This window comes from Gorilla gorilla, chromosome 6, assembly GCF_029281585.2.
Source record: "Gorilla gorilla gorilla isolate KB3781 chromosome 6, NHGRI_mGorGor1-v2.1_pri, whole genome shotgun sequence".
Classification (NCBI taxonomy): Eukaryota; Metazoa; Chordata; class Mammalia; order Primates; family Hominidae; genus Gorilla; species Gorilla gorilla.
In genome coordinates this window covers 111,590,317-111,617,373 of record NC_073230.2, presented here as the reverse complement: position 1 = coordinate 111,617,373, position 27,057 = coordinate 111,590,317, and the positions used below count along the sequence as shown (strand labels likewise).

General features: G+C 37.5%; 1 protein-coding gene across 5 annotated transcripts in view; it reads left to right on the top strand.

The window, feature by feature from the left end:
* CCDC146 (coiled-coil domain containing 146) overlaps positions 1 to 27,057 on the top strand; it is a 172,122-nt gene that overhangs the window by 41,876 nt on the left and 103,189 nt on the right. For 4 of the 5 annotated variants that reach the window (XM_031012923.3, XM_055392522.2, XM_055392521.2 and 1 more), the window contains exon 2: positions 3,363 to 3,529. In XM_031012923.3, coding sequence (XP_030868783.2) covers positions 3,374 to 3,529 — 156 coding nt within the window. In that variant the 5' untranslated portion in view covers positions 3,363 to 3,373. Of the gene's footprint in view, positions 1 to 552; positions 682 to 3,362; positions 3,530 to 27,057 lie in introns of all 5 variants that reach the window. The other variant, XM_019030754.4, reaches the window with a different exon arrangement.

Sequence of the window (27,057 nt, the reverse complement as noted above, 5' to 3'; positions counted from 1 at the left end):
ATTTAAATATATAGCCAAACCATTTTTAGCTGCTTGAAGATTTAAGCAATAAACTGTGATTACCTAGCAAATATAAAGTACTGTAATGCCATAATAATAATGGTTATTTAAAAAAAACACTTTAGGGCATTGAAAAAAGCAAACATGTGTTAAAGAAAGGGAAGTCAAATGATACCACTGGCTATTAACATCACATAACAACAGACAATCAGATATTTGGAGCCTCCTGATGGAAGTATATGTTACCACCTCTGAAGTATTGTTGTAGCAGCAGGAAGAGGAAAACAAGTACATGTATAATTTCCGGCTGGCAGAAAATTAGAGATAGAGTGAAGCTCAAGTCCCAGAGGCATTATCACATTTAATCTGCACATCTTTTTGAAACATAAAAATTAGTTGTTGTTTTGTTTTACTAATTTTACCCCATTTTAGAGAGGAGTAAATTTAATGAATAAATGATATGTCTGTGACCACCTGACTAATACATTCAAGAACCAGATACCTACCAAGACTTCTGGCTTCTTATGATGTAACGTGCTTTCCATGTTATAGAGTGAGGCTCAGTGTCATCAAGGAACAGCCAATCCAATGAGATTGACATGAGAAATGATACATATTCAGCAGAAGATCAGACCTTAAAAGCATGACAATTGCAGTTATCTTCTCTGGCAAGAGAAGAGTGTAAGTATAATATTCTGTTGATTCAGTGAAGATTCATGTATTTCAGAGATCAAAAAGAGCTGATGATGATATTGGCATTCTCTTATGCAATGGAGGCATTTTACCTGCTCTCTCTCCAGAAGGGCAGTCATCCCAATGTCACCAAAGTGGACCAATGGAGCCCTTGCTGACTAAGACAGAGTCCTTTTAGAAACTGTTGTGGATCTGCTTGAATACATGACCAAATCGATGGCTAATATACAAGGCCAGCTTCAGCCTCATAGATGTATGACCTATGCAGTCACGCAAGGACCTGCTCTCAGAGGGGCCCTGCACTTGGTTTAACACCCTGCTGTCACCATTTTTAAATACTTAAAATTTTATTTTTGAGCTTGAGTTTTGTAAATAAAGTCTGTTGGAACAATTGAACATTCACATGAGCAGCACAGATAGGCCAGGCAGCAGTGTGCACATGCACAGGCCTGAATCGATGGCTGTGGCAGAGGGTGTGGGTGCCAAGCAAATAGGCCTGTGGCCTGGTGCTCAAATGCATGCATCAGGGCAGTTTGGGGTATCGCAGAGTCCCAAGGCGGCCAGGCCAGCACTTGAGTGCAGATTGGCAAAAGCAATGGCAGCAATAGCAGCAGAAGCAACATGACAGCAAAAGTAATAGGGACAGCTACATCAGTGATGGCCTCAGGAGAAAGAAGAGGCCTGCATGGGGACAGTTCTGGAACCTACCATGGGAGGCTGGTCCCCAGCACCTGTCTCTGTGGTATCTGCACATATAATAAGGAAAGAAACTATTGGCACTCAATGCAGAAAACTTTTTTGGTAAAATATTACAAAATAAAAGCAAACACACAGACATTGCAATAAAACATGTCAAGGAGTTATTAGAATTCTTCAAAGAGTTTAAAATCTCCAGTTTTGAAAATTGCTATAATATTGCAAATCAAATATCCATAAGTTTAGGAATAGAAATTAAAGATGATTGCATGTGACAGAAAATAATAGTTTTCCAAGCTTGAATAAAGCTTATGAAGCTTTGAATAAATGAAGTATGAACAAGAAAGACCATTTTAAATTTTATTTTTTTTTCGTAATTGAACATACAACAATAGAATGCATATAAGCAAGTGTTCTGGTGTATATACAAAATATAAAGCCACTTTTGGATTATTGCACAACCTCCAGAAGTTACAGGAATTGTCAGAGGAAACATTAAAATGAATGTTGAATAAATGTACATTTAAAATTAAATTCACAGAGGAAGCTGATTTTTATGAAGAGTTAAATCTTTATAGAAAATTATTCTATGAGAATCATTAGCTCAAAAGGTTATATTTTGAAATGATTTATCAGAAATTTATCTAAATGTTATCACAGCCTATAAATATTCTTATAAACTTCAGTGAAAGATGCATGAGCAGGAAGATTCTTCTCAAATTAAAAATTGCCAAAAATTATTTATGATCTTGCATTTCCCAAGAGCAGCTCACATCACTTTCAGTTTGATCAATTAAAAATGAAATTACAATGAGTATAAATTTTGATGATCTAGTAAATTAATTTGCAGAAAAGTGAGCCAGAAAAATCTTATGATCAATCAAGATATTACATTATTGTTATTTTATTATATAAAATTGTGACATCAAAAATATTTTCTTAGGATTCATTACTATTCACTTAGTTTTTCTTGCTATTCACGTATTACTATTACCCCTATTATATTTTATAAGTAATAAATTTTTTTAAAGGGAAAACTTTTTATATATTGGTAACCTTCAGAGAACATTTTTCTGACATTTTGACAAGGAATCCCAGATTTGTTTTTTTGTACTGGGTCCTGCAAATTATGTGGGTCACCCTGCCAATATGATTTGAGGAAAAAAATTTTCGAAGCTGGTGTTAGCAGTTGCCCACAGCAATTACAGGAGAACCTCAGTTTTGCTCCTGTGGGAATTTGGTTTTGAACAAACTAACTTTCCAATAAGGAGTGAATGAATTATTGTTACTGCATTGATTTAGTGTTAAGCATTTTATTTCTGAAAATTCAAGTGAACTATTTGCAATTGTAATATTCTTTGGACATTAGAAGAACAGCAGAACTTGTTTGTCCCGTTGGCAATTATTTTTAGCACACATTCTAAGTATGTTATTTGCTAGGTGTTGAAGGTATATGGGTAAATAAGAATATAGTTTCTGTTCTAAGAAGTCCAATAAGGTAGACAATATGAAAAATAGTAAATTACAATACACTGTTTTAAGCACTTTTCTACAGAAATATGTACAATGTATAGATTATAGAGGTATCAGAAAGCACACTTTGCTTATAATAGGATAGCTGGAGAGGTTTCTGGCTTCTTGTTTCATAAATGTCTAGGCTGATACTGACTTGCATTCTCATTATAATTCATATATATTTCACATATATAATTCATATATATTTTTTATTTTCCAATTAATGCAACAGTAGCATACTTTTAAAAATAAGAATGATTGATTTGAATGCAACAATAGAGAGTATCTTTGCAAAAAAGCAGTCTTTTATAATGAGATTATAGCAAACTTTCCTGATTTGTAGTTTCATTGAACAATAGCTTATTCCAGTTTTTTGCTTATTTTTATTATTTTCCATTAATTTTACTTTATAAGTGAAGACACTCCTAAATGCCACATATGGATTAATTTTATTTTAGAATCGTGGAAAATGGAAGACAGTAGCACAGACACAGAAAAAGAAGAGGAAGAGGAGAAAGATGAAAAGGATCAAGAGCCCATTTATGCCATAGTGCCCACAATTAACATTCAAGATGAGCGGTTTGTTGATTTATCTGAAACTCCAGCTTTCATTTTTCTGCATGAGGTATATTTTTCTTTATATGTTACTACAGTAAAACCCAACTCAACATGTACTTAAAAATTCAAATGAAGCCAATATCATTATCAAAATTCTTTATTACATATATCCTGTAGGTGATATTTACAACTTGATACACTAAAACAAAATGGTCCCTGCCTTTTCTTCCAAAAATTTATCATGTAATTCTGAACCAATGCAGTAGTGTAGGTTCTGATACTTTCGTAGCATAAGTATTTGCACATATATTCGGTCAGTTACATACATTTCGTGGGTTGGTACATGAAATAAAGAAGATTTCTTTTATTATTGCATATACTACATTTACTTCCATAAAATTAAAATATCTTGTCATATAATGATAGAAAGAATATATATTTACCTAACTAACTATAGTTACTGCAGTGGAGCACTGAAATCTGCTGTTTTCTATCAGCAAATAAGCAAAAAGGGGAATATGATGAATTATATATTCTCATTATGTGAACTTTAAAAAGCAAGATGAACATTTAGGAAATACCCATATATGAGGAGAGTTTTTGTTTTTAAAGTAATGGCTGACTATGTATTCAGCTGTTACCTTGTCATGCCTGAGAACTATACTTTAGAAAATGATTTAGAGGACATTTGAATTTCTGATGATAAACTTTATATAACTGAATAAAACATTCTAAGAAATTTGATAGTCATAGTAAAAAATAAGTTTAAAAAGTCTTAAAGCAAAAACAGAGTTTATTAAAAACCAAGAAGCAAAACCAAATTGGAACAGAATGCAATAAAAAAGTAATTTTAAAAATAATAGTGCTATATATGTGTATACAGGATCTAAATTGCTAAATTGTTCACTTTTTCTACAGTTTTGACTTTTTCTTTTATTTTGACTTAATTTCAGATATACAGGACAGTTGCAAGATTAGTGCAAAGAATTTGCATGTATCTTTAACCCAGATTTCTCAGATGCTAACATCTTACCACATTTGCTTTATCCTTTTCTTTCTATCTTCTTGTTCTCTCAACCTCTCTTTCTCTCTCTCTGAAGACACAATGCCCCTTTATACCTAAATGCATCACTATGTTTCCTAAAAATATATTCATTCTCTTAATCATAGTACAATTATATCAGGAAATTAACATTGATATAATATCATTTTCTAATCTACATACCTTATTCGGGTCTTGCCAGTTGTCCCAATAATGTTCTTTATAGCAAAAGAAAATTCTAGATTATGTATTGCATTCAGTAGTCATCTCTTTAGTCTCCTTTAATCTAAAGGAAATTCAGGATTTCTTTAGTTTTCATGATATTGACACTTTGAAGAGAAGAGGCCGGTTATTTTGTGATTTTTTTCAATTTGAATTTTTCCGATTTTCTTATTATTAGATTCACGCTATGTATTTTTGGTAAAGATATAAAGACACAATCTTGTATCCTTCTCAAGTATCTTCTACTAGGAACACATGATGTTGCCTTGTCCCATTGCTAGACTTGTTCATCTTGATCACTTGGTTAAGGTGGGGACTTCCAGATTTACCTTTTATTTATTTTTCTGTTTGAAATTAATAAGCACCTCAAGAAGAGATACTCTGAGACTATGTGGTTGTCTTACTCCTCTTAAAATTTTCACCTACAAGTTTGGGATTTATTGGTGATACTTACCCAGATCAACTCTTGTTATGATGGTTGTCAAATGGTGATTTTCTAATTCTATCATTTCTTCTATATTTATTAGGTGGCTTTCTACTATAAGGAAGAACTTTCTCTTCTTTCCTTATTTATTCATCTTTTTATCAGTGTGGACTTAGGTTTCTGTCATTCCTTTTCATGCTATCATTGTTCCACATTTGGCCAGTGTACACCCTTCAGGTATGCTCACTTGTCCTTCTGATATGCTCCTGTGATTCCTTCTGCACTTCCTTACTTTCTGGCACAAGAATGTGTTCTGGGCTCATCTTGTATTTTTTTTGCTCCAGCCCTAGAATCAGCCATTTCTTGGAGGATCCCTAGTTCCTCTTACTGGAGAATGATATTTGGAAACTAAGGTATTAATGCTGAGCATGGTCATTGATCCTAGAATGTCATAGCTTCTAGCCCCTCTCAGTGGACAGAGCTAGGAAACAGATTCATGAATATTTATATCCACACAAATTTAAATCTATTTCTACATCTATATATATTTTTTAATCTAACTTTTATTTTAGATACAGGGCATACATGTACAGGTTTTGTACATGGGCATATTGCATCCAGGTGGTAAGCATAGTACCCGGTAGGTAGTTTTTCAACCCACACTCCCCTTCCTCCCTCCACTCTCTAGTACTCTGCAGTGTCTGCTATTCTCATGTTTTTGTCCATGTGTGCTCAGTGTATAGTTCCCACTTATAAATGAGAATATGCAGTGTCTGGCTTTCTTTTCCTGCATTAATTCACTCAGGATTGTGGTCTCCAGCTCTTCTATGTCTCTGTGAAGGACATGATTTCATCCTCCTATATGGTTGCATAGTATTCTGTGGTGTATATATATAACACACTTTCTTTATCCAGTCCCCCACTGATGGGCCACTAGATTGATTCCACATCTTTGTTATTAATAATGTGGTGATGAATGTATGAGTGCATGTGTCTTTTTGGTAGAATGATCTATTTTCCTTTGGTTTTATACCCAGTAATGGGATTGCTGGGTTGAATGGTAGCTCTGTTTTAAGTTATTTGAGAAATCTCCAAACTGCTTTCCACAGTGGCTGAACTAAACTAAAGAGCCTCTTCACAGCAAAAGAAACTATCAACAGAGTAAACAGACAATCTACAGAATGGGAGAAAATATTGCAAACTATGCATCTGAGAAAGGTCTGATATCCGGAATCTATAAGGAACTTAGACAAATCAACAAGCAAAAAACAAATAACCCCATTTTAAAAATAGGCAAAGGACATGAACAGACGTTTCTCAAAAGAAGACATACATGTGGCCAACAAAAGTAGGAAAAAGTGCTCAGCATCACTAATTATCAGAGAAATACAAGTCAAAACCACAATGAGATATTATCTCCCACCAGTCAGAATGACTATTATTAAAAAGTCAAAAACAATGGATGCTGGCAAAGGTATGGAGAAAAAGAAATGCTTATCTTTGTATTTTTAAAACCATGATTTCCTTCCTCTAATCTTAATATTTTAAGTGAAGAGTTCACATTTCTGTCAAAATCCATCATATGTCGAACTTTGCAATAGAATTTCTACTTCTCCACCACTACCCTTAATAATCAAATCAAAAATAAGGCTAAACTTGTGTCATACATTTGTTTGATATAGTAGCTACCAAAGACGTTGACTCAACATACACTTATGATGTAAGCTCATGCATTTTTAGGTCTGACATAAGTTGTTTGAAACCCAATCATACCCGATCTTTGTACTAGTTAAAATAACTCCTCCCCATGTGGTTGAGATATAGCCCACTTGTTTCTCATCCTGCTAATCCCAAACCCAAAACACCCCACAGCTGCTAACCGTGATAAAACTTAATGATCAACACCAGAGTCATATAAATAAGTTTCCCCCTTCTGGCGTGTTTTCCTTAAACCAGCCAATCCACAACTCCTGTGAGAAGACCGGAGGGATAATACCCATATACCTTAATAAAGGTGAGCTCCCATAGCTGCTCTCTCACTCCCTACCCACTGCTGAGCTCCCTGCCACCTCCAGACTTATCTGCGCTCCCCATCAGCACCCCCAAGCTGTCAGATCTGTAAGTAATAAATTTCTTCTGTTTCATGCGTTTGGTTTCACCTTCTCATTTTTGTCATTGTATCTCACCTGACTGACACACAGGAACCTGACGGCCTGCCCGTCAGGGCTCTTCTAAAAAGCAGCTATCTTGGCTTGTAGCCACTCTTCACAGAGTGACCTTAAGACCAGTTTATAAAGAAGCCAAAACAGTAAAAATCACAACAACTTGAGTTTATTTGTAGCAAAAGTTATGCTAATAATAAAGATTATCTTCAAGGTTTTCTAAGCCAAAGATTAAGGTTTTGCAAAATTAACTTAGGACAACTTCTCATGCAAGTTGATCCTCAATCTAACAATTTAATAAATATTTCAAGAATCTCTAAATATACATGGATGCATAATTTATAGTTATTAATGGCTGGGTATAACAGGCCTCTGATAATTATATCCACGAGCTTTCAATAATAGTTTCAAAGAACTGTGCTATGTACACTTCTGAGTAGTATCAATATCAGCAATTTTACTGCCTGAGAACTCCTCCTCAAAACAGTGATAAATTGCAAACTTTCGGAATATTCAGAATTATTGGCTTCAGAAAACTTTATTTCCATAACAACACCACTAAGATATTGTTCCTAATTGGCATCTGTAAATTTATTTTCTAATTCTTTTAGGATTACTCTAAAATTTATGGGTCTCACAAGTTTTTAACATACTGTGTATAACCTACTTTATATTCCTTCAGTTGTCTTTGTCTTTTAGCCTACTTTGTCTTCCTTCAGTTGTTTAAACAAAAACTATCTGCAAAAATGGCAAAAGTGCAGATGACAACTGAAGGAAAGCAGTCAGAAATCCACTTCCAAGGGTCCAGTTGCTTGGCATAACATTGGAAAACACAGAAACTGCTTATATCATTCATTGTTATTAATGCTAGTTGCACAGTTGTCCCAGCACTGCCAAGTTGCAATGCATGGGTGTCATGCTCTCGTCTCATATTGCCTGAAGAGTGTGTTCAGTATGACATTCACAGGCCTCTGCAATTTATACCCAAACTACTTTTACAATCTAGTCATTCACTTAGATTCTCAGGAGCTACTCTTTATGTTGTTCTGCTCAGCAGGGACTCTCCCATATTTAGAAGGAATAACGTCAGATGTCTAAGGAAACTGGCATAAATTCAAAATACATGATGTAAGATCATGGCTATCCACCAATCTGCCTAGTCGTATTGCCTCCATTGCTTTTAAGCTATGCCATTCATACTAAAAAACCAAACAAAATGTTTGCATAGACTGCACTTTGCAACCCCTGGGTCTGTTCCTAACCTTTGAGATCCTGGCTCAAATCTCTTGTCCTTCAGGGAACTGCCTGAGTAGCCAGCTCACAGGGGTTTCTCCAACCTCTCAACTCTTCCCACATCACTTGACTAATCAGCATAAAATGTTTTGCATAGAAAATGTAGAGTTCCATTGAGAACACATGGACACAGAGAGGGGAACAACACACACCAGGGCCTGTTTGGGGGTTGGCGGCCGAGGGGAGGGAAATTAGAGGACAGGTCAATAGGTGCAGCAAACCACCATGGCACACGTAGACCTATGGAACAAACCTGCACATTCTGCACACTTATCCCTTTATTTTTTTTAAGAAGAAAAAGAAAATTTAGAGTTCCCCACTGACATTATGATCACATTAAGACCTATGATCACAATAAGACCTAACAGGGCAGGAACTACACTGTTAATTCACTCCTTAGAATGAATGTTCAAAGTGATACTTGGGGCTGGGCGCATTGGCTCATGCCTGTAATTGCAGCATTTTGGGAGGCTGAGGTGAGCAGATCACCTGAGGTCAGGGGTTCCAGACCAGCCTGGCCAACATGGCGAAACCCCGTCTCTACTAAAAATACAAAAATTAGCCAGGTGTGGTGGTGCATGACTGTAATCCAGCTACTCAGGAGGCTGAGGCAGGAGAATTGCTTGAACCTGGGAGTCAGAGGTTGCAGTGAGCCCAGATCACACCATTGCGCTCCAGTCTGGGCAACAAGTGAAACTGCGTCTCAAAAACAAAAGTGATTAAGTGATGTTTGGAAACCAAGCCACACAACTCCCATCAATGGGCTGTGTGGGTTAATGTAGGACACCTGCTCCCCAAATTGGCCATTGCTGCGTAACTATGAGGCCTGGTACTCCAGACTTTTTTTTTTGTCCTATTGGATATTTAATCCTGTCCCATTTTCTTTATATTGTTAATTTTTTATTTAAGGTATAACATATAGAGTAAACCTCACAAATATTAAGTGTACAGATCAGGTTTTTTATGTATGCCTATAACCAACATGTCCATAACTGAATTTGTCATTCTTCTCCCAATCATCTTTATTCTCTTTGTCAGTTTGAGAGTTAAATATCTCCTTTAAATATGTATCTCATTGATTTATCTCTTCTCCCACCATATTCTCAGTCTGATCAGGATCTACTTCCAGGAACCTGAGGTCTCCCTTGAGACCTTCCCAGTCATTGCTCCCACCCAAGATAACCACTCTACTGGCTTATCATATATTAGTTTGTCTCTTCTTGAACATCATTTAAATGGAGTCATACAGTATGTTTTTCTTTGTGTCTGGCTGCTTTTGCTCACTTTTATAGTTGTGAGGTTCATTAACAGCATTATGCATGGCGGTAGTTTGATTTCTTTTTTTATTGCTTCTTAGTATCCTGATGATACAGGACAGTGAAGCCCCCAGATTGAGGCTTGCCCTTGAGAGGGTTGTGATGTTAAACAGCAACTTTTATTGAAGTGGCAGTGAACTGCAGCAGCAGAGGTTCTGATCCTTGTGGAGCAGGGCTACCCCATAGGCAGTGTACACGGAATAGGAGCTCAGAGGCAGTTCTGCACTCAAATTTATATCCACTTTTAATTAGATGCAAATTAAGGACTGGTTTATGCAGAAATTTCTAGAATGAGGTTGGTAACTTGCAGGTTGTCGGGTTGATGCCATGGAAAGGGGCAGTAACTTCCTGATGTTACCATGGCAACAGTAAACTAACATGGCACACTAGTGTCTAATGGGGGAGGTGCTTCTGCCTCAGACCTCTTTTAGCTGGTCCTCAATTTGGTGTGATGTCCAAGCCCCACCTCCGAAGTCGAGTTCTGCCTCCTACCTCACTACTGTGTAAATATACCATAATTTGTTGATCCATTCTATTTTGTTTATAAAAATGGATTATTTCCTGTTTTGAAGATAATGAATAAAGTTCTGTGATCATTCTTATGCATGCCTTGTACTTAAGAATGAACTTATCTTGGGTATATACACAGGAGTCGGGTTAATCTGTCATAGTCTAGGTTTATATTCAGCTTTAGTAAAGACCTTCAATCAGTTTTCCAAAGAGATTGAACCAGCATACACTCCAATGGGTATTATGTTAGATGCTGTCACATGTCCAGGGTTAATACAAGTGATAGCTTTCACGGTATTCCCTAGTTAGGATTTCTACTTCTATCTGTATGTGCTTATGTAAAGCAGCACTGATTTATAAATGTGGCCTCACTTGTCAAGGGTCAGTGTGTCAGATGCTGAACTTTTCCAAGACTTGGAGGCGGTAAAATCATTTTTGTCTTAATGCTGTGAGCCAAAATCAAAACATTAAATTATTTTGCCTAAGCGAAATAATTGGCTCTTTGCTTTTTACCAAGAGCCAGGCATCTCCTCCCTTCTCTTTATTTCCTGAAAATAATTATTGTTCCAATCATTGTTAAGTAAGTCTTTGACCTGACTTAGCCAAGGGGTGGAAAAAAGGAGGCATAGGAGCATTGCATTTGGGAGGCATAAAAGGGAGAACAAACATTGTAGGGAAACACCGAGGAAGTAAAACTACGAATCAAAATAGAATATGAAACTAAAAGTAGAGTGTGGATGTGTACCAATCATCATGGGCAATGATGAAGATGGATTAAGTTTGTTAATATATGACCTTTTCACGAAAACAGGTTATATATAAAACTATGAGTGGTTGTACTTCTTACAAAATATGTAATAGCAGCATTTGTGTCCAAGTTTCAGTTGCATGTCAGATTTGATGAGTATTAAGATGTCAAGAACCTTGTGAACAATAATTTTGGACATTAAGTCTTAATCTATTTAAAAGATAAAAAATACAGCATTCACTATGTGCCAGGCACTGGGCTAGATGTTTATAATTATTATTGCTAAAGCTACTGAAATTCGTCCCTTCAACTCCTCCTTGGTTTTGAGCACCTCCTGTGTGCTGGATTATGCTAGATACCATGAGAATTTATGGACATAAAGCATAAAAAGGTTCCTATTCTTTAGAAGCATTATTTGTGAACAAGAAGGTTGAAATATTAAATGTCAACAAAAGGCATATGAGGATACAAGCAGTGTTATCAGAAGGGAAAGGGAGGCTTGACTGCTGTGGGATGAGACGGTCTAGAAAGGCTTTTAAGGCAGTAAGACATGAAAGGGGATATTGCATCCATATACACAGGGTCCACTATGAATCTGGTTTCTTCGCCCATACCCATGTATGCACATACTTGGAATATCTTCATGTAGATGACCCCAAAGTACCTCAAACTAAACATACTCACAACTAAATCCATTATCCTTCTCCAGAACCCAACTCTGCTCCTGGGTTCTGTCAGTTGGTTCTCTCTTGTTAATATCTCCTGAATTTGTGTTTTCCATTCCTACCATCTCACCAGTTAGAATGCCATTTCAGTGATGAAGATGTGAAGAGAGACTGCACAGTGGCATTGGCAATGAGGAAAAAAGGAGTGAATACATTTAGGAGAGATGTTAAGGAAGTATAAAATTCTATAGACTTAGTGTCTGAGTGGATGGAGTGGGTGAGGAAAAGATTCTAAATTGACGCTTGGCATTCTGATTTAGGAAATCAGCCAAATTATGGCACCATACATGAGAGTTCAGAAGAAGCAACAGGTCTGAAGGGAATGTCCGGTATGTGGATCTGAGCCTATGGGGGAAGTCTCTGGCTAGAGGTGTAGTAGACACGGTAGGTTGTTGATATAGTATTCAGAATGCTTTCTGAAAGAATTGCAACTTGATACCTATGTATATTTAACAACACAGTCTACCACTGTGTATTTAAAAAAAGATGCTGCCATTATTTACCTAATTTCATACTTGTAAAATTATCTTTCTTTATGAGGCTATTCACATATTCAAAAGATGCTTTATTTTCTATATATTTTGTTCTCTTAAGGCTGGTACCAGATAAATAAATGTTGGTTTTTTAAATAAATTTTTTTGATATAAGGTCTGTCTCTGTTGCCCAGACTGAAGTGCAGTGACACAATCTCAGCTCACTGCAACTTCTACCTTCTGGGCTCAAGCAATCCTCCCACCTCAGCCCATGGAGTAGCTGGGACCACAGACACATAACACCAGGCCTGGCTGATTTTTGTATTTTATGTAGAGATAGAGTTTCACCATGTTGTCCAGGCTGGTCTCAAATTCCTGGGCTCAAGTGATCTACCCACCTTGGCCTCTCAAAATGCTGGGATTACAGGTGTCAACCTCTGCACCTGGCCTAAAATTAAACTAAAGTTTTAATTACTGAAAGTATCGGTGATTTGCTGATGCTACTAAAGCTTCATTTATTTTGTAGGTTGGACCTTCTATAGAGTTACTAATGAGCTTCTTGAGATAATCCCTAATGACATTTCAATTTTTTTCGAGGAATTAAATATTTTCTATTTTTTTATACCTTAAGTAACTGGTTATAAAGGGGAAAAGATAAGAACCCCACCCTCAAGGAGCTTACGAAGTAGTTTCAAGCATGTAAACTTACTTTTCAGAACGATTCTGTAATAGGAGTTTTGAGATATTGCTATTTCCATCTTAAAGATTCTGGAAGATTGAGACTCGCCCTGGGTTACACATCGGGGTGGAATTTGGAACCCAATCTTCCGTTTCCTGCTTCAGCGCGCATTTCACTTGACATTGTTCACTTGACATTCACACGTTTAAACACTGCTATTTTAGGTTTTACAATTTGACTTTTAAAGTAGACTGTGTATTAAAACAAAGATAAATATGTACACTCTGTTTAAATATTTCTAGTATGTTTCCCCATCCTCTCCTTAGTTATCACCCCTCACTAACAGCTGTACTTATAGGCTGTGCTTTAAAAAATGACTAAGTTTCTTTTATAAACCTTCCTGCAAATCTTGCTATTATTGGCATGTTTTCGCTTTTCCTTCAGACATCCAGGCACCCTTGCAAGAATAATTTTTCAAGATTTTCCTTGGCTGTCAAGAATCTTTAAAGAGACGGATAGTTTATTGAACAGTACAGATAGGTTCTATTGTTCCCATATTTTTGTTGTTATTGTTTTTACTCTGACAGTGGGGTGGAAATTTAAAAACTTTTCCAGTATGGAAGAAGACCTTGTAATGCACTTAAATATTTGAGATATCAACATACCTAAATCCATTTACAAAGATTGAATATTGACGCTAAGATTATAAGAATGCAGGCCGTATTCCACTTGGCAAAGTAGATTAATACCCCTCAATTCAGTTAAATTGTACACTGCAGGAGAGCTCAGGGTAGGAGGAAAGAAGGCACTGCGTTAGGATGTCCTCCTCTTGGCACCTTTAAAATGACAAACATGGAGATTGATTTTGGCCAGGAATCTGGGGTACTGTCAGAACAACTCTATTTGAACAAGCTATGCTTAGTGGCAAGAGGGAGTCAGAAGGATGTTGAAAAGGGGACAGAGAAGAAGAAAGATAAAGAAAAATTGGTCCTTTACCTCCTCACATACAATCTGTGAGATTATCTTCCTTGACTCATTCTGAAAAATCTTTCTTGAGCATCTACAATATGCCAAACCCAAGGCTAGGAATGGGAGGAAAACGCAGCAGTGGCCCTACCCTCAGTGGCCCATCTGTCCCTCTGTTTGTGTGGTTTATTTGCCTCTCTTCTCCTTTATCCTTTTCTAGTTCTTTACTGACATAATGAGATCCTAGTTTGTATGTGTATGTGCATGTGTGTTTAATTACATAGTTAATACAGTTTTAATCACCTCTATTTTTCATTGATTGTTTACTACTGTTGTAGCAACTTGATTAAATATTAAAAATAATAATCTAAACTTTGGTACCGGCTTTCTAAATAGTCGCTGAACGGATATTGCTCTTCAAAATAAGTACTAGGAGAAATAATAGTATTTTCTCCTTTGAGAGAAGGTTGGCTTTGGAAAGCTCGTGGCTCTTAGGTGAATGTGCATCTTGCAAAACAGTGTCTTTAGTAATGCAATCACTATTTTAATACATTGGGGACTAAAGATGGAAGCTTAAGGATTAAAATAAAATACCTTTTTCAACAAAAAATGTATTAATATATAGGTAGAGAGAGGGTACTGTTGTCTGTTGGGTAGATTCCTTGGCAAATAAACAGAAGAGAGTAGGATTGGGAATTTGTCCATCTAGTAACCAGACTTACAGGTAAATCAGTTAAATGAGTTAGCAGGAGTCAACCCAGAAAAGTTAGGTAAGACAAGACAATTACTAAAGTTTTCATTAGGCAAGCAAGATTAGGTTCTCAATGGTCAAGCAGTGAGATGCAAGCCAGACTGGGAAGTTAAGGAACAGAGTATCAGGGAATCATAATAAAATTGTAATAAAATTTATTCAGCCATGGGGCTAGTTTTATTTATATAAAGCTATTTTAATATATAAAATATATACATAGTACAAAATCCAGAAGGTGCAGAATAGTAAACAACGAAAAGTCAGCCTTCTACCCCATTATACAATCTAAACTCCCCCTCCCAAGAGACAACCATAATTAACAATCTTTTATATAGCCTTGTAGAACATCTATGCACAAAGAAGTAAGTCGTAGTATAATATACACACTGTTTTTTTCACATATTTATACAATTTTTATTTTTTCATTGTATAGTATTTCAAGGCATGAATGGAACATGCTTTTTAAAACTAGTTCCTTATTATGAGACATTTAGGTCATTTCCAATCATCTGCTATTACAGATAATGATAGAGTGACTAACTTTATATATGCATCATTTAATACTGGAGTAGTCATCTTAAAAGGTCAAATTCCTAATAGTGGGATTGCTGGGTCAGTGGATTTGCTCGTTCAAAAAAAACCTTTGTGATAAAATTATACTATTTTAACTGTTTTTAGGTGTACCATTTGTGTTAAGTATATTCACATTATTGTTCAACTAATCTCTAGAACTTTTTCATATGCAAAACTGAAATTCTACACCCATTAAACAACTCCCCAATTCCCCTTTTCTCCTACTTTGTTTCCATGAATGTGTCTACTTTAGATATACCTCCTGTAAGGAGAATCATACAGTATTTGTCTTTTTATGAATGGCTTATTTCACTTAGCATAATGTCATCAAGGTTGGTTCATGTTGTAGCATGTGTCAGAATTCCTCTCCTAAGATGGAATAATAATTCATTGTGTGTGTATACATATATATACACACCATATAGATAAAATATACCATATATATGCACCCATATATATGTACCATATATATGCACCACCATACACAGACACACACACACACACCCCATATTTTGTTTATCCATTCATCCACTGATGGACACTTGGGTTGCTTCTACCTCTTGGCTATTGTGAATAATGCTGCTATTATGATAGGCATGCAAATATGTCTTCAAGATCTTGCTTTAAGACCAGGTATGGTGGCTCACACCTGTAATCCCAACGCTTTGGGAGGGTGAGGCGGGCAGATTGCTTGAGCTCAGGAGTTCAAGACCAGTCTGGGAAACAAAGTGAGACCCCACCTTTACAAAAATACAAAAATTAGCTGGATGTAATGGCGTGTGCCTGTGGTCTCAGCTACTTGGGAGGCTGAGGTCAGAAGATGGCTTGATTCTAGGAGGCAGAGGTTGCAGTGAGCCGAGATCACTCTACTGCACTCCAGTCTAGGTGAGAGTGAGACCTCGTCTCAAAAAAAAGATCCCTCCTTTAAAAATTTTTGGATATATACCCGGAAGTGGAATGGCTGAATGATGGGTTATGGGTTTGTGTATTTAAAAATTGTTTTTATTGCCAAGGTACTCTTTATAGACGTTGTAGCAATTTGTGTTCCTACCAGTAATAAGTGAGTGTCTCTGTACTCATACCAACACTGTGTGCCACCTAACTTTTTGACCATTGTCACTCTGATAAGGAAAAAGAATGTTATTTCATGATAGTCTTTTAAAATATTTTTCTTAAAATAAGTGAAATGGACTTTTTCATATGTTTACCATTTGAAGTTTATATGAATAGGAAATTTGAGATACAGGAAGGTATACAGATCAGGGGATAATTGTCATTGAAATGATAGTTTATTACAGTTCCTGAAGGAAGGGACACATCATGTTATAGTGGTGAATAGGGTGTCACATGGCAAAGTAGTGGGGTTGGTCAGAAGACAGAGGGAGAGGGCTGAACTGTGGGCAAGAGCCTTTACTGTGGTTTTCAAGATAAAGAATAGATGAGGTGGGGGTAAGCAGGCTTAGGATTGGCTAGTTTGAATAATTTCACTGGGCTCTGGGCCCATTCATAAGGTCTGTCCCTAGTTGTCTGGAACCTGGCAGTGGGGTGATAAAGGTCAGTGGGGGTGTAGACTCTGGAATAGTTAGTTGGCATTTGAAAAGTGTGCCCTCAGGAGGGAGGAGGAGATGAAGAAGGCAGGTGACTCAGACATAATATATTATCAGGTTTTCCCGAACAAGGTGTATGCAGGCCGCATATGTAGGGCAAATGTTAAAGCAGTAACTATGCAGAAGCTAGAAATGTAGAGCCTTAGTACATGTACGGTCTTAGTACAAAGACCCACTTGTAACTATTTTTTGTGTGAATTCTGCTCACATTTTTTTCCCATTTTTTCCACTGGGAAGTTTAGTTTTTTCTTGTACATTCATAGGAACTCTTGATACATTTAGAAAGTAGGCCCTTGTGTACAACATGCACTGCAAAAATCTTCTTGTGAGTTTATTGTATTTTGTTTGAGTTTGCTTATGATAGCTTTTTTCCCCATGTGGAAATTAATTTTTTTATATGCTTGAATGTATTGACCTTTTCCTTTGCAGCTTCAGGATTTTGTGTCATACCTTAAAGACTTGTTTTTCTGAGGTTATAAATACGTCTCCTGTGTTTTTTCCTAGTACTTTGATGGTTTGCGTAATCATATTTTAACCTTTGTTCCATCTGGTATGTATGTTGATGTAGGGGAAACAAAAAGGAGATATAAGCAACAAGGTTAGAACCTAATGCCAAGTTATTACCTTCTGAGGCAAAATTTCTTTACCTCTTTTCAGCCTATACAATCCAGGTGGAGGCAAACAGATACATCTGAGTAGCAAAATACAAAATAAAGAGGCACAAGAATTACCTGACATTAAACCTCAGATTAGGAAGATAGGAATTTTGCTGTCTATAAAGGCTACAACTAAGAATGGACAGGCTCAAAATATCTTAAATCTTAATGATTTGGAAAGAAAAAACCCTGATCATCGGGTGGGAGAGTGATTGAGTAAAAATGGGTCTTAGGTCTAGCTTTGTATGTTCTAGCTGTGCAAACTTCAAGTCATTTAAGTTCTCTGAACCTCACTTTATAATAATAAAACATTTTTCAGCTCATAATACTTCAAGGATACTTCACTGCCTACCATGATTGTTTTACCATCTTATAAAATTGCTTTTATCACTTTTTCCCAGTGGCAGTCTTACTGTATATAAAATAGATTTGAGGCCAGGCGTGGTGGCTCAGGCTTGTAATCCCAGCACTTTGGAAGGCCCAGGCAGGTAGATGGCTTGAGCTCAGGAGTTTGAGACCAGCCTGGCAGCACAGTGAGACTCCATCTCTACTAAAAAACAAATAAACAAACAAAAAACTACAAAGAAAAGACTACAGGTGGCACGATGGTGCACGCCTGTAGTCCCAGATACTAGGGAGGCTGAGGTGGGATGACTTGAGCCTGGGAGGCAGAGGTTGCATGAGCCAAGATCAGACCTCTGTACTCTAGCCTGGGTGAAAAGGCCAGACCCTGTCTCAAAGAAGAAAAAATTTGGATGTGGTGGATATAGAGATGAAGGATGCAAAGTGAAGGCTCCTTGTTCTCCCCTTCACCCTATCATCACCACCAACCCCACCACTCCCAGGCCTCCCACCTCAAGGAACCACCGGAGAAACCCCTGCTCTGTACAGATAATTTGTGAACTGAATAAAACCGAGCCTTCTCCCTCCAACCTAAAAACCCATCTCAACACAGCCTAAAGGAAACAGAAAGCCTTGGAAAGCAATATGGCTGTGCTGAAGTCTCCTTCACGAAATGGAGGCATGACTTTCACAGCATATCAAGCGGCAAAACTTCCCCAAATTCCTCATCACAACAGATGCTTCTCCCACACCTCTTTCTTCCCTCTTTTAAAATCTCCTCAGAAACAGGGCTTCCCACCCTCAGGCTATATATTTCTTCTCTGTATCTTTGTCCATCTTCTCCTTGATCTCTTTGGCCATTTCATTATTTTGTAAAGCAGTCTGCAGAGTTTTTTCCACTTTTCCTTCCCACCCAGTATCCCATCATCACCTCATAGGTGCAGACACAGAACTGAGCAATTAATAGGTGGCAGAGGGAGATTGTAGATACTTAACTTTGACTTTTTCTTTGCCTTATTATAAGGATTAAGTGTCACCATCTTGATCTCACAGTCAAATCCCTCTACAATCTGATCCATCATTTCTTTCTCCCATGCTCCAGCCAAATTAGACATATTATTGTTTTCCTAACTAGTGCCTGGTTTTCCACCCTGCTTGATGTCTTTGCTCATCCTGCACCCAGGCCAGGAGTGCTTTCTTCCCTGTTTCTGTGCTTCAGAATTCTACCCATCTTTCAAGGATAGCTGAGATCTCGTCTTTTCTCCTGAAGCATCTCCCTTCCTGACAAAATGTGATCACTTCTGCTTCTGCATCCTCTCCGCATAGTGCTTGCACTTAGCTCATGTCACTTATTTTCTTTCCTGTTTTTCAAGCTAATTTACAGTAGCTTTAGGAACATTGAGAACAGGAAGCACATAGTATTCTTTTTGGTCCTTGTAAACTCTTAGCTCACTGTTTTGCATATAGTTATGCTAAGATTTTCAAAAGAGCAAATATACCTAGTAATTAGTAAAGTCTCTCACTAAAATAATCACATTACTGCATCACTATTTTAAAGGAAACTTAAGAAATTTCTTCTGGATTACTGAATGTATTTCCTATATCAAGCCAACCTAAGTTCTCAGTGATTTGAAGTTTAGACCTGTCGTGCATCTCTTCGTTTTATTTTGCCAGCTGAGCCCCCAAAGGGATATGTGATAGGCAGGCAATGATTTTCAAATATTTTTTGAAAGATAAAAAATCCTTTGCTTCAAGTGAAATTAGAAATGAAACCTCATGATACAGAATAAAAGCAGAACTATTCCAGCTAAATAGTGTTTCACACATTATATATTCTCCTGGCTTCTTTTCCAACCCCGCTTCCTTCAGTGTTTTGCAAATATGTCTGCAGGAGCTTAGGGTCTCTGGAGACACAGTAGGGTCTCGACTATAGCAGTGCAGCATGTTAAATACCAACCCTGCTTTCATCATGAAAGTGTTGGTCTTTCCTACCCAACTTTCATAGTTATCCATGATACCACGGCCTTTCTAGGTTTCTAATAGTTGGCTTCATCAGGTTGAATAAATTTATTCCATATAGGATAGAAATTTAAAAGTCACCATCACCAACACAATTTACTTGTAAATGACACATTCTGAAAGAATTATTTTATCTAACAAATGAAAATAAGGACTTTGCTGTTTACACAAAAAGTCTTTGGCTTCCAGAGAACTTACAAAGTCTTTGTGCTTAAGCAGAATTTGTTCATCAGCAAATTCTGCCATGTAACCATGGGAGTAAAATAGTGTTTGGAGAGCATAGGAACTTGTTTGCCCTTTCTGTCACGGTTGTTGTAAATTTTGACTTAGCTGCAGGAAGAAAATAATTTTTAACCACTAGGTTAAGTAGGGACATTGACACACTTGAAAATATATTAATTTTTGAAATATCTCCTGTTAGCAAAATATCATATAATTGTTTTGATAAAATACAGAAAGAGATGTTTTACCTTAAGCTGAGATACAACTGGAATCATTTTCCACTTCCTGGATTCACACAGAAAGCCATGGGGGGATGAGACTGAAGTTTACTATGTGTATCTATTACCCATGGAAAATTAGTCCACTTCCTGACCAAGAATGTCAGGACAGCTGAAAATGGATAATTATCTACAAGTGAAAAACAGTTTGTAGATAACAGAGGCTTTTTTTTTTCCAGGGAAGATTATTACTGAGTATGAAGTATCGCCTCCTTATTCCTGCATTAATCATAGCAAACAGAGATGACATTGGAAATGCTCCTAGGGAAGTGTCCAGCCCATGGTTGGCGCTCAGCAAGTAACAGCTGTTTATCATTATCAGTATGCAGAAACAAGAATCTCTGAACAAAAATTAAAACAGGTTAGAGTCACTGAAAAAAATATATTACATTACTGAATGGGACAGAAATATAAGCAAATAATTTTGTGGACTGTTTGATAAACTTGTAAACATAAACACAAGTTGCTTGCCTCTTGCAGAAAATGGGAAAGTGATATGGTTTGGCTGTGACCCCACCCAAATCTCATCTTGAACTGTAGATAAGAACTTCCAGATCTTATCCAAGACTATCAAGGTAGTATCTCAGTGAGTCTGCAAGAACCACAGTGTTTCTGTTCTTGGGGTGCCCCCTAAAGCAGATATGGCTTAGATGACAATACCCAAGTTCTCTTTCAAATATCTGGAAAACCTTCCCAAGAAGGATAGGTACAAACAAGCCCAGACTGCGAAGACTACAATAAATACCTAACTCTTCAATGTCTAGTTACAGACAAACATGCACAAGCGTCAAGACTATCCAGGAAAACATGATGTCACCAAATGAGCTAAATAAAGTACCAGGGACCAATCCTAAAGAAACAGAGATATGTAACCTTTCAGACAGACAATTCAAAATAGTTGTTTTAAGGAAATTCAAGATGACACAGAGATGGAACTTGGAATTCTATCAGATTAACAAAGAGATTGAAATAATTAAGGATCTATTGATCATGAAAGAAGTGCAAATCAAAACTCCAAGGAGATATCGTCTCACCCCAGTTTAAATGGCTTTTATCCAAAGGGCAGGCAATAACAAATGCTGTGAGGATATGAAGAAAAGGGAAGCCTCATACACTGTTGGTGGGAATGTAAATTAGCACAACCACTATGGAGAACAGTTTCCAGGTCCCTCAAGAAACTAAAAATAGAGCTACCATATGACCAAGCAATCCCACTGCTGGGTATATACCCAAAAGAAAGGAAATCAGTGTATCAAAGATACATCTGCACTCTCATGTTTATTGTAGCACTATTCATAATAGCCCAGGTTTGGATACAATCTAAGTGTCCAACAGATGAATGAATAAAGAAAATGTAGTACATACACGCTATAGAGTACTATACAGCCATAAAAAATAATGAGAGCCCATGATTTGCAACAACGTGGATGGAACTGGAAGTCATTACGTTAAGTGAAATAAGCCAGGCACAGAAAGACAAACTTTGCATGTTCTCACTTATTTATGGGAGATAAAAATTAAAATAATTGAAATCATGGAAATAGCAAGTAGAAGGATGGTTACAAGAGGCTGGAAAGGGTAGTGGGGAGGGCAGGGGGTAAGTGAGGATGGTTAATGAGTACAAAATAAAAATAATGAACGAGACCTACAATGGGGGACTACAGTCAAAAATAATTGTACACCTTAAAATAACTAAGTATAATTGGATTGTTTGTAACACAAAGGATAAATGCTTGAGGGGATGAATGCCCCTATAAACACTTCATCTGAATTACATTTAAAGGAGTTTAATTGAGCGATGAACAATTCACGAATCAGGCAGCCCCCAAAATCATGGCAGACTCACGGAGACTCCAGGGGTGCCTTGTGGTCAGAACAAATTTATAGACAAAAAAGATAAAGTGACGTATAGGAATTGGAAGTGAGGTAACAAACAGTGAGATTGGTTATAGCTCGATGTTTGTCTTGTTTGAATGCAATTTGAACACTCAGCAGTCTGAGTGGTTGAAGTATGGCTGCTGAGATTGGCCAACACTCAGCCATTGTTATAGGTGGATACAATTAAGTTAGGTTTTCAGATTTGTCTGACTATTAAGCTAGGTTACTGTTCATCCACAAGGACTCAAATGTAGAAGTATGGAGTCCTTCTCAGGCCATATTTAGTTTGCTTTAACAATTCTCCACTTTTGGTAATTTTCTCAATTTTGAGAGATTGACCAAAACCTTATTCGTTGATGTTACCATCACTATATAAATGAACTTATATAGTTTTGAAACCCACTGGGAAGCAGTAGAACAGTGGGTTTTGCAAGGAGGGAATAAGGACTGAGTAGAGGTTACTTCCTTATGCTGGAACATCCTGTTTACAGGAGAAAAAAACAAAACCTGGTCTGTTCTAGGAGCTGTGTGTTTTCTTAAAGCCTTAGTTTGATTATGTCACATTTAGCACAAATGACTCCATTTTAGTTTGGTTTGGTTTGTTGGGGCCTAGTACATAAGCTCAGTCCAAAATAATGGCCTTCCATAATTTTGTTTAAAAAAGTTCCCCTTTTTGGCCAGGTTCTCACTTAGGTGAGAGTGTGACCAAAACTTAGGGCCTTAGCGCCACTCTCAGTTACCATCATTTTGGGTTTCTAGTCTCAGCATGTCATTCATAGGTTATGGGGTCCTCATGGTCACACATTTCTTTCAGCTTCTGTCATTCCAGTTGAAGAGAGAGCATTTGATGTTCTAGAGATGGCTGCATGCAAGCATTTAAAACCTTTGAGAGAATACAGTGCACCAGGGAGACTATTACTATGACTATTGGGAGGATAATACCAAGAGTTTAGAGTATGCTCCTTACCCAGGGTCCCCATAAACCAAACCACCTAAAATTAAATAGATTAAAAAATGAGCTAGAAGAAGAATCTACTTGCTTAAGTGGTTTTTTCATTAATCCTCTGCAACTGAATTTTTATAATCTACATTTGATGTATACCTAACTTAATAGTATAGACCCGTATCAATAGCTGAGTGTTGGCCAATCCCAGCGGCCATACTTCAACCACTCACAGATGCTGAGTGTTCAAACTGCGTTCAAAATAAGGCAAATGCCGAGCTGTAACCAGCTTTTAGTACTAGTTTCTGTACCTCACTTGCGATTCCTGTACGTCACTTTACCTTTTTTGTCTATAAATTTGTTCTGACCACGAGGCACCCGTGGAGTCTCTGTGAATCTGCTGTGATTATGGGGGCTGCCTGATTCGCAAATTGTTCATTGCTTACTTAAACTGCTTTAAATTTAATTTGGATGAAGTTTTTCCTTTATCACCCCAGTTACCCTGGTGTGATTATTATGCATTGTATCCTCTATCAAAATATCTCATGTAGTCCATAAATATGTATACCTACTATGTACCCACAATTTTTTAAAAAGATCATTAGTGTCTCTAAGGAAAAGGGGAGTAAAACTAGTCTCTGCCCAACTAAAGGTTTATAATCATAGCAAACTAGTACTCTAATGAATTTAAATGACCACAAATGATTCCTCAAACTTGAGCAGCACACTGCTAACAAATGAAAAGGTTTTTCGATCTGTGCCCTAGTTCATTTTATTTTACTATATGCATATGTGTATCTACTTATGCACAGGTACACACACACGCACTGTAATTACATCACAACACCCCACTCTCCTAAGGTGGCATCTCCAAGAAGATGCAGTATTTGAGGCTTCAATCAGTCATCACCCCCTCATTTTGCTGTCAGGTGTCTTCCTAAGTTAAAAGTTTTGTAGAATACCATTGTGTAACACCATGATGATTTTTTAAGATATCCAGTAACTCAACAAAAATACCGTTGCTGACAGAAGCAAGGAAAAGCAAATCTATATCTAACATAATCTAAAATAAGTATCTATTGCAATGGGAATGTATCTCTGCCCTCACCATAAAGTGTCACTGGCACCTCTTGAATGACATCATTACAGGGTGGATGGGTGGGATGCAACTGTGCTGGCTCCTCCTCATCTCCAACTTCTGCAAGGCCAGCTCGTGCCAGGGCTGTTTCTGTAAAAGTCTGCTGCACATAAACTTACTTACTAGGTTATCTAATCCCATGGATTCATTGCCATGGGATTCCACATTTCTCAAATGTATTTCTGAGCCCTAGATGTCTTTCCTGAACTTCAGACTAATATTCAAATGCCTATATCCACTTGGATATCTTTGAACTTATAATGTTCAAAACTTCTGATTCCAGCCTCCCACCCCACTCCATTCCACTCCTCACACACTTTCCAGACAGGCTTCCCCTGCAGACTTCCGCATTTCTGTTCCTGGCAGCTCCATCCTTCACAGTTGCTCAGACTAAAATCTTGCGGTTTTCTATAATGCCTCTTATTGTTATTATCTACCACTGGCTGACCTTTGATCAGCAAATTTTGTCACCTCTACCTTCAGAATAGATGTATCTCACTGCAACTTTTCATCATGTTTTCCTCATCACTTAGCAAGAATATTGCAAACATCAAACTGATGTCCTTGCTTCAATCCTTGTTTCCCTACAGTCTGTTTTCCACTTAGCTACAAAAGCGACCCCTTTAAAACTGGTAGAGATCATGTCTTTCCTCTGCTCAAAACCCTTACGGCTCTTATCTACTCAGTGTAAAAGGCACAGTCCTTACCATGGCTTAAAGGCCTAGGTAATCCGGTATACCACTCCTACCCCTTGTTCATCCCCAACCACCCAAGCTGTCTCTGATCTCATCTTCTCACCACCCCAGACCCTCTGCTGTTTCACACAGACCTCTTTGCTGACCTTCAAACATGCTATCCACTCTTCCAGGCTTGGGGCTTTTGCACCTAATGTTCCCTTTGTTTGAAACACACTTATCCCAGACATCTGCCTGGTTTGCGCTCTCATATGTTTAGGTCTCTGTTCAAATTTCACCTCCACAGACAGGCCTCTTCTGACTGCTCTATATGAAACAGCACCCCCTTTTCTACTACTCCCTTATTCTCCTTGATTTTTAATGGTATTTATCATGTATTTGTCTCCTCTGATAAATATTTACCATATATTTGTCTCTACTACCTGCTGCATGAGTGTAAGATTTTTATCCGTGTTGGTCACTATAAATCTCCAGCCTCCTAGAAGACTGACACATGGTGTGCACTCAGTGAATACTCGATGAATGAATTAAGGCTAACTTTACCCCAGCATTTCTATCTCCATAAGTCTGAGTTCGAAGACATTTCTGGCTTCTCAACTTTAGTTACCATGAGCTGCTATTGAATGTAAGTTTGTATTAACTAAGCAAGCAAACTATTAGACTCAAACATGTCTTCTCAAGATAGCCTGTTGAATCTATAATTTCTGGTAAATATACCTATACCAGTAAATTCAGTCACATCTAAAATTGTTTCTTCCTTAATCAGGCAACCTCAGTCTCTCTCTACATGTCTTTTCCAGCCTTCTGCTGATATAAGTTAGCAAAGTTGTGCAAAGCCTTCTCTTTCCATTAGACTTTAGAACTGATACTGGGGCATGCCCTGATGATAAATCTGGAGATGCTGATGAGTGGGATGAAGGAGCCTAAGGAAGAATCTGGAGTGTTCCCCCAGGAAAGAAAGCAACAGTGCCCTCCAGCAAGAAAGAGGACATCCTCATCAATGTCAGGGGAGGGACTACTTCAAAAAGCAAGGGGGGCCCACTCATGTTTGGGAATTCGGGACACTCCAGGTTTTCAAAGTATACCCATTTCCTCTCATTTCCACCTCTTTCCAGTCAATCAACAAAGGAGACCTGGCAAGCTTATGACTTAGTAGACATTGTGATCTGGCAATGCACAGAATGAAATTAAAGTTGGGAATTGGCCACCTCGGCTTGTTACCTCTGGGGAGAGGGACAGGATTGAAACTGAAGGTGATTTGTGAAGGAGTCTTTATTTTAATCTGTAACTTTTTAAAAAATTAAAGGATTCATGGATTTTATATTAAAATTAATTTCAAAATTATTCCTGCTTTTTTCTTCAGGAATTCAGTAGGGTGGAACAATCACTATTGGGCAGGTACAGCAATATGCCTCTGTGTGACATGTCCCCACAGGCATGTTCCTAGGACCCCTTCTAAAAGTTTGCCACTGTTACATTCCCAGTCCTATAGTATACAGTAAGTCCTCACTTAACATCATGGATAGGTTCTTGGAAACAGCAACTTTAAGCAAAAACAACATATTGTATGCCATAGGAACTTCATTCTTGTTTATGTCAATTAGCTTATGGTAAAATTGGTTTTGTTACATGGTATGTTTTAACGTCGCTGTTTCTAAGAACCTATCAACAGCGTTAAGTGAGGACTTACTGTATTTGATCCTGTCTTGCCATATTCTCCCTGGCTGTAATTGCTTCTCACCTATGTTCACAGTCTCTCATATCCGCAGATTTGACCCTACCCACTACTTTCCCAATCATAACTGTGGCCTCTTTAGACTACAACTCTTTCTCTGTGGCAACATATTATTAATCACTTTGAATAACAATACTCATGTCTCAAATTTCCTTTACTCCTATTCAAACAGATTGATTTCAGGATAGAACTTAGACA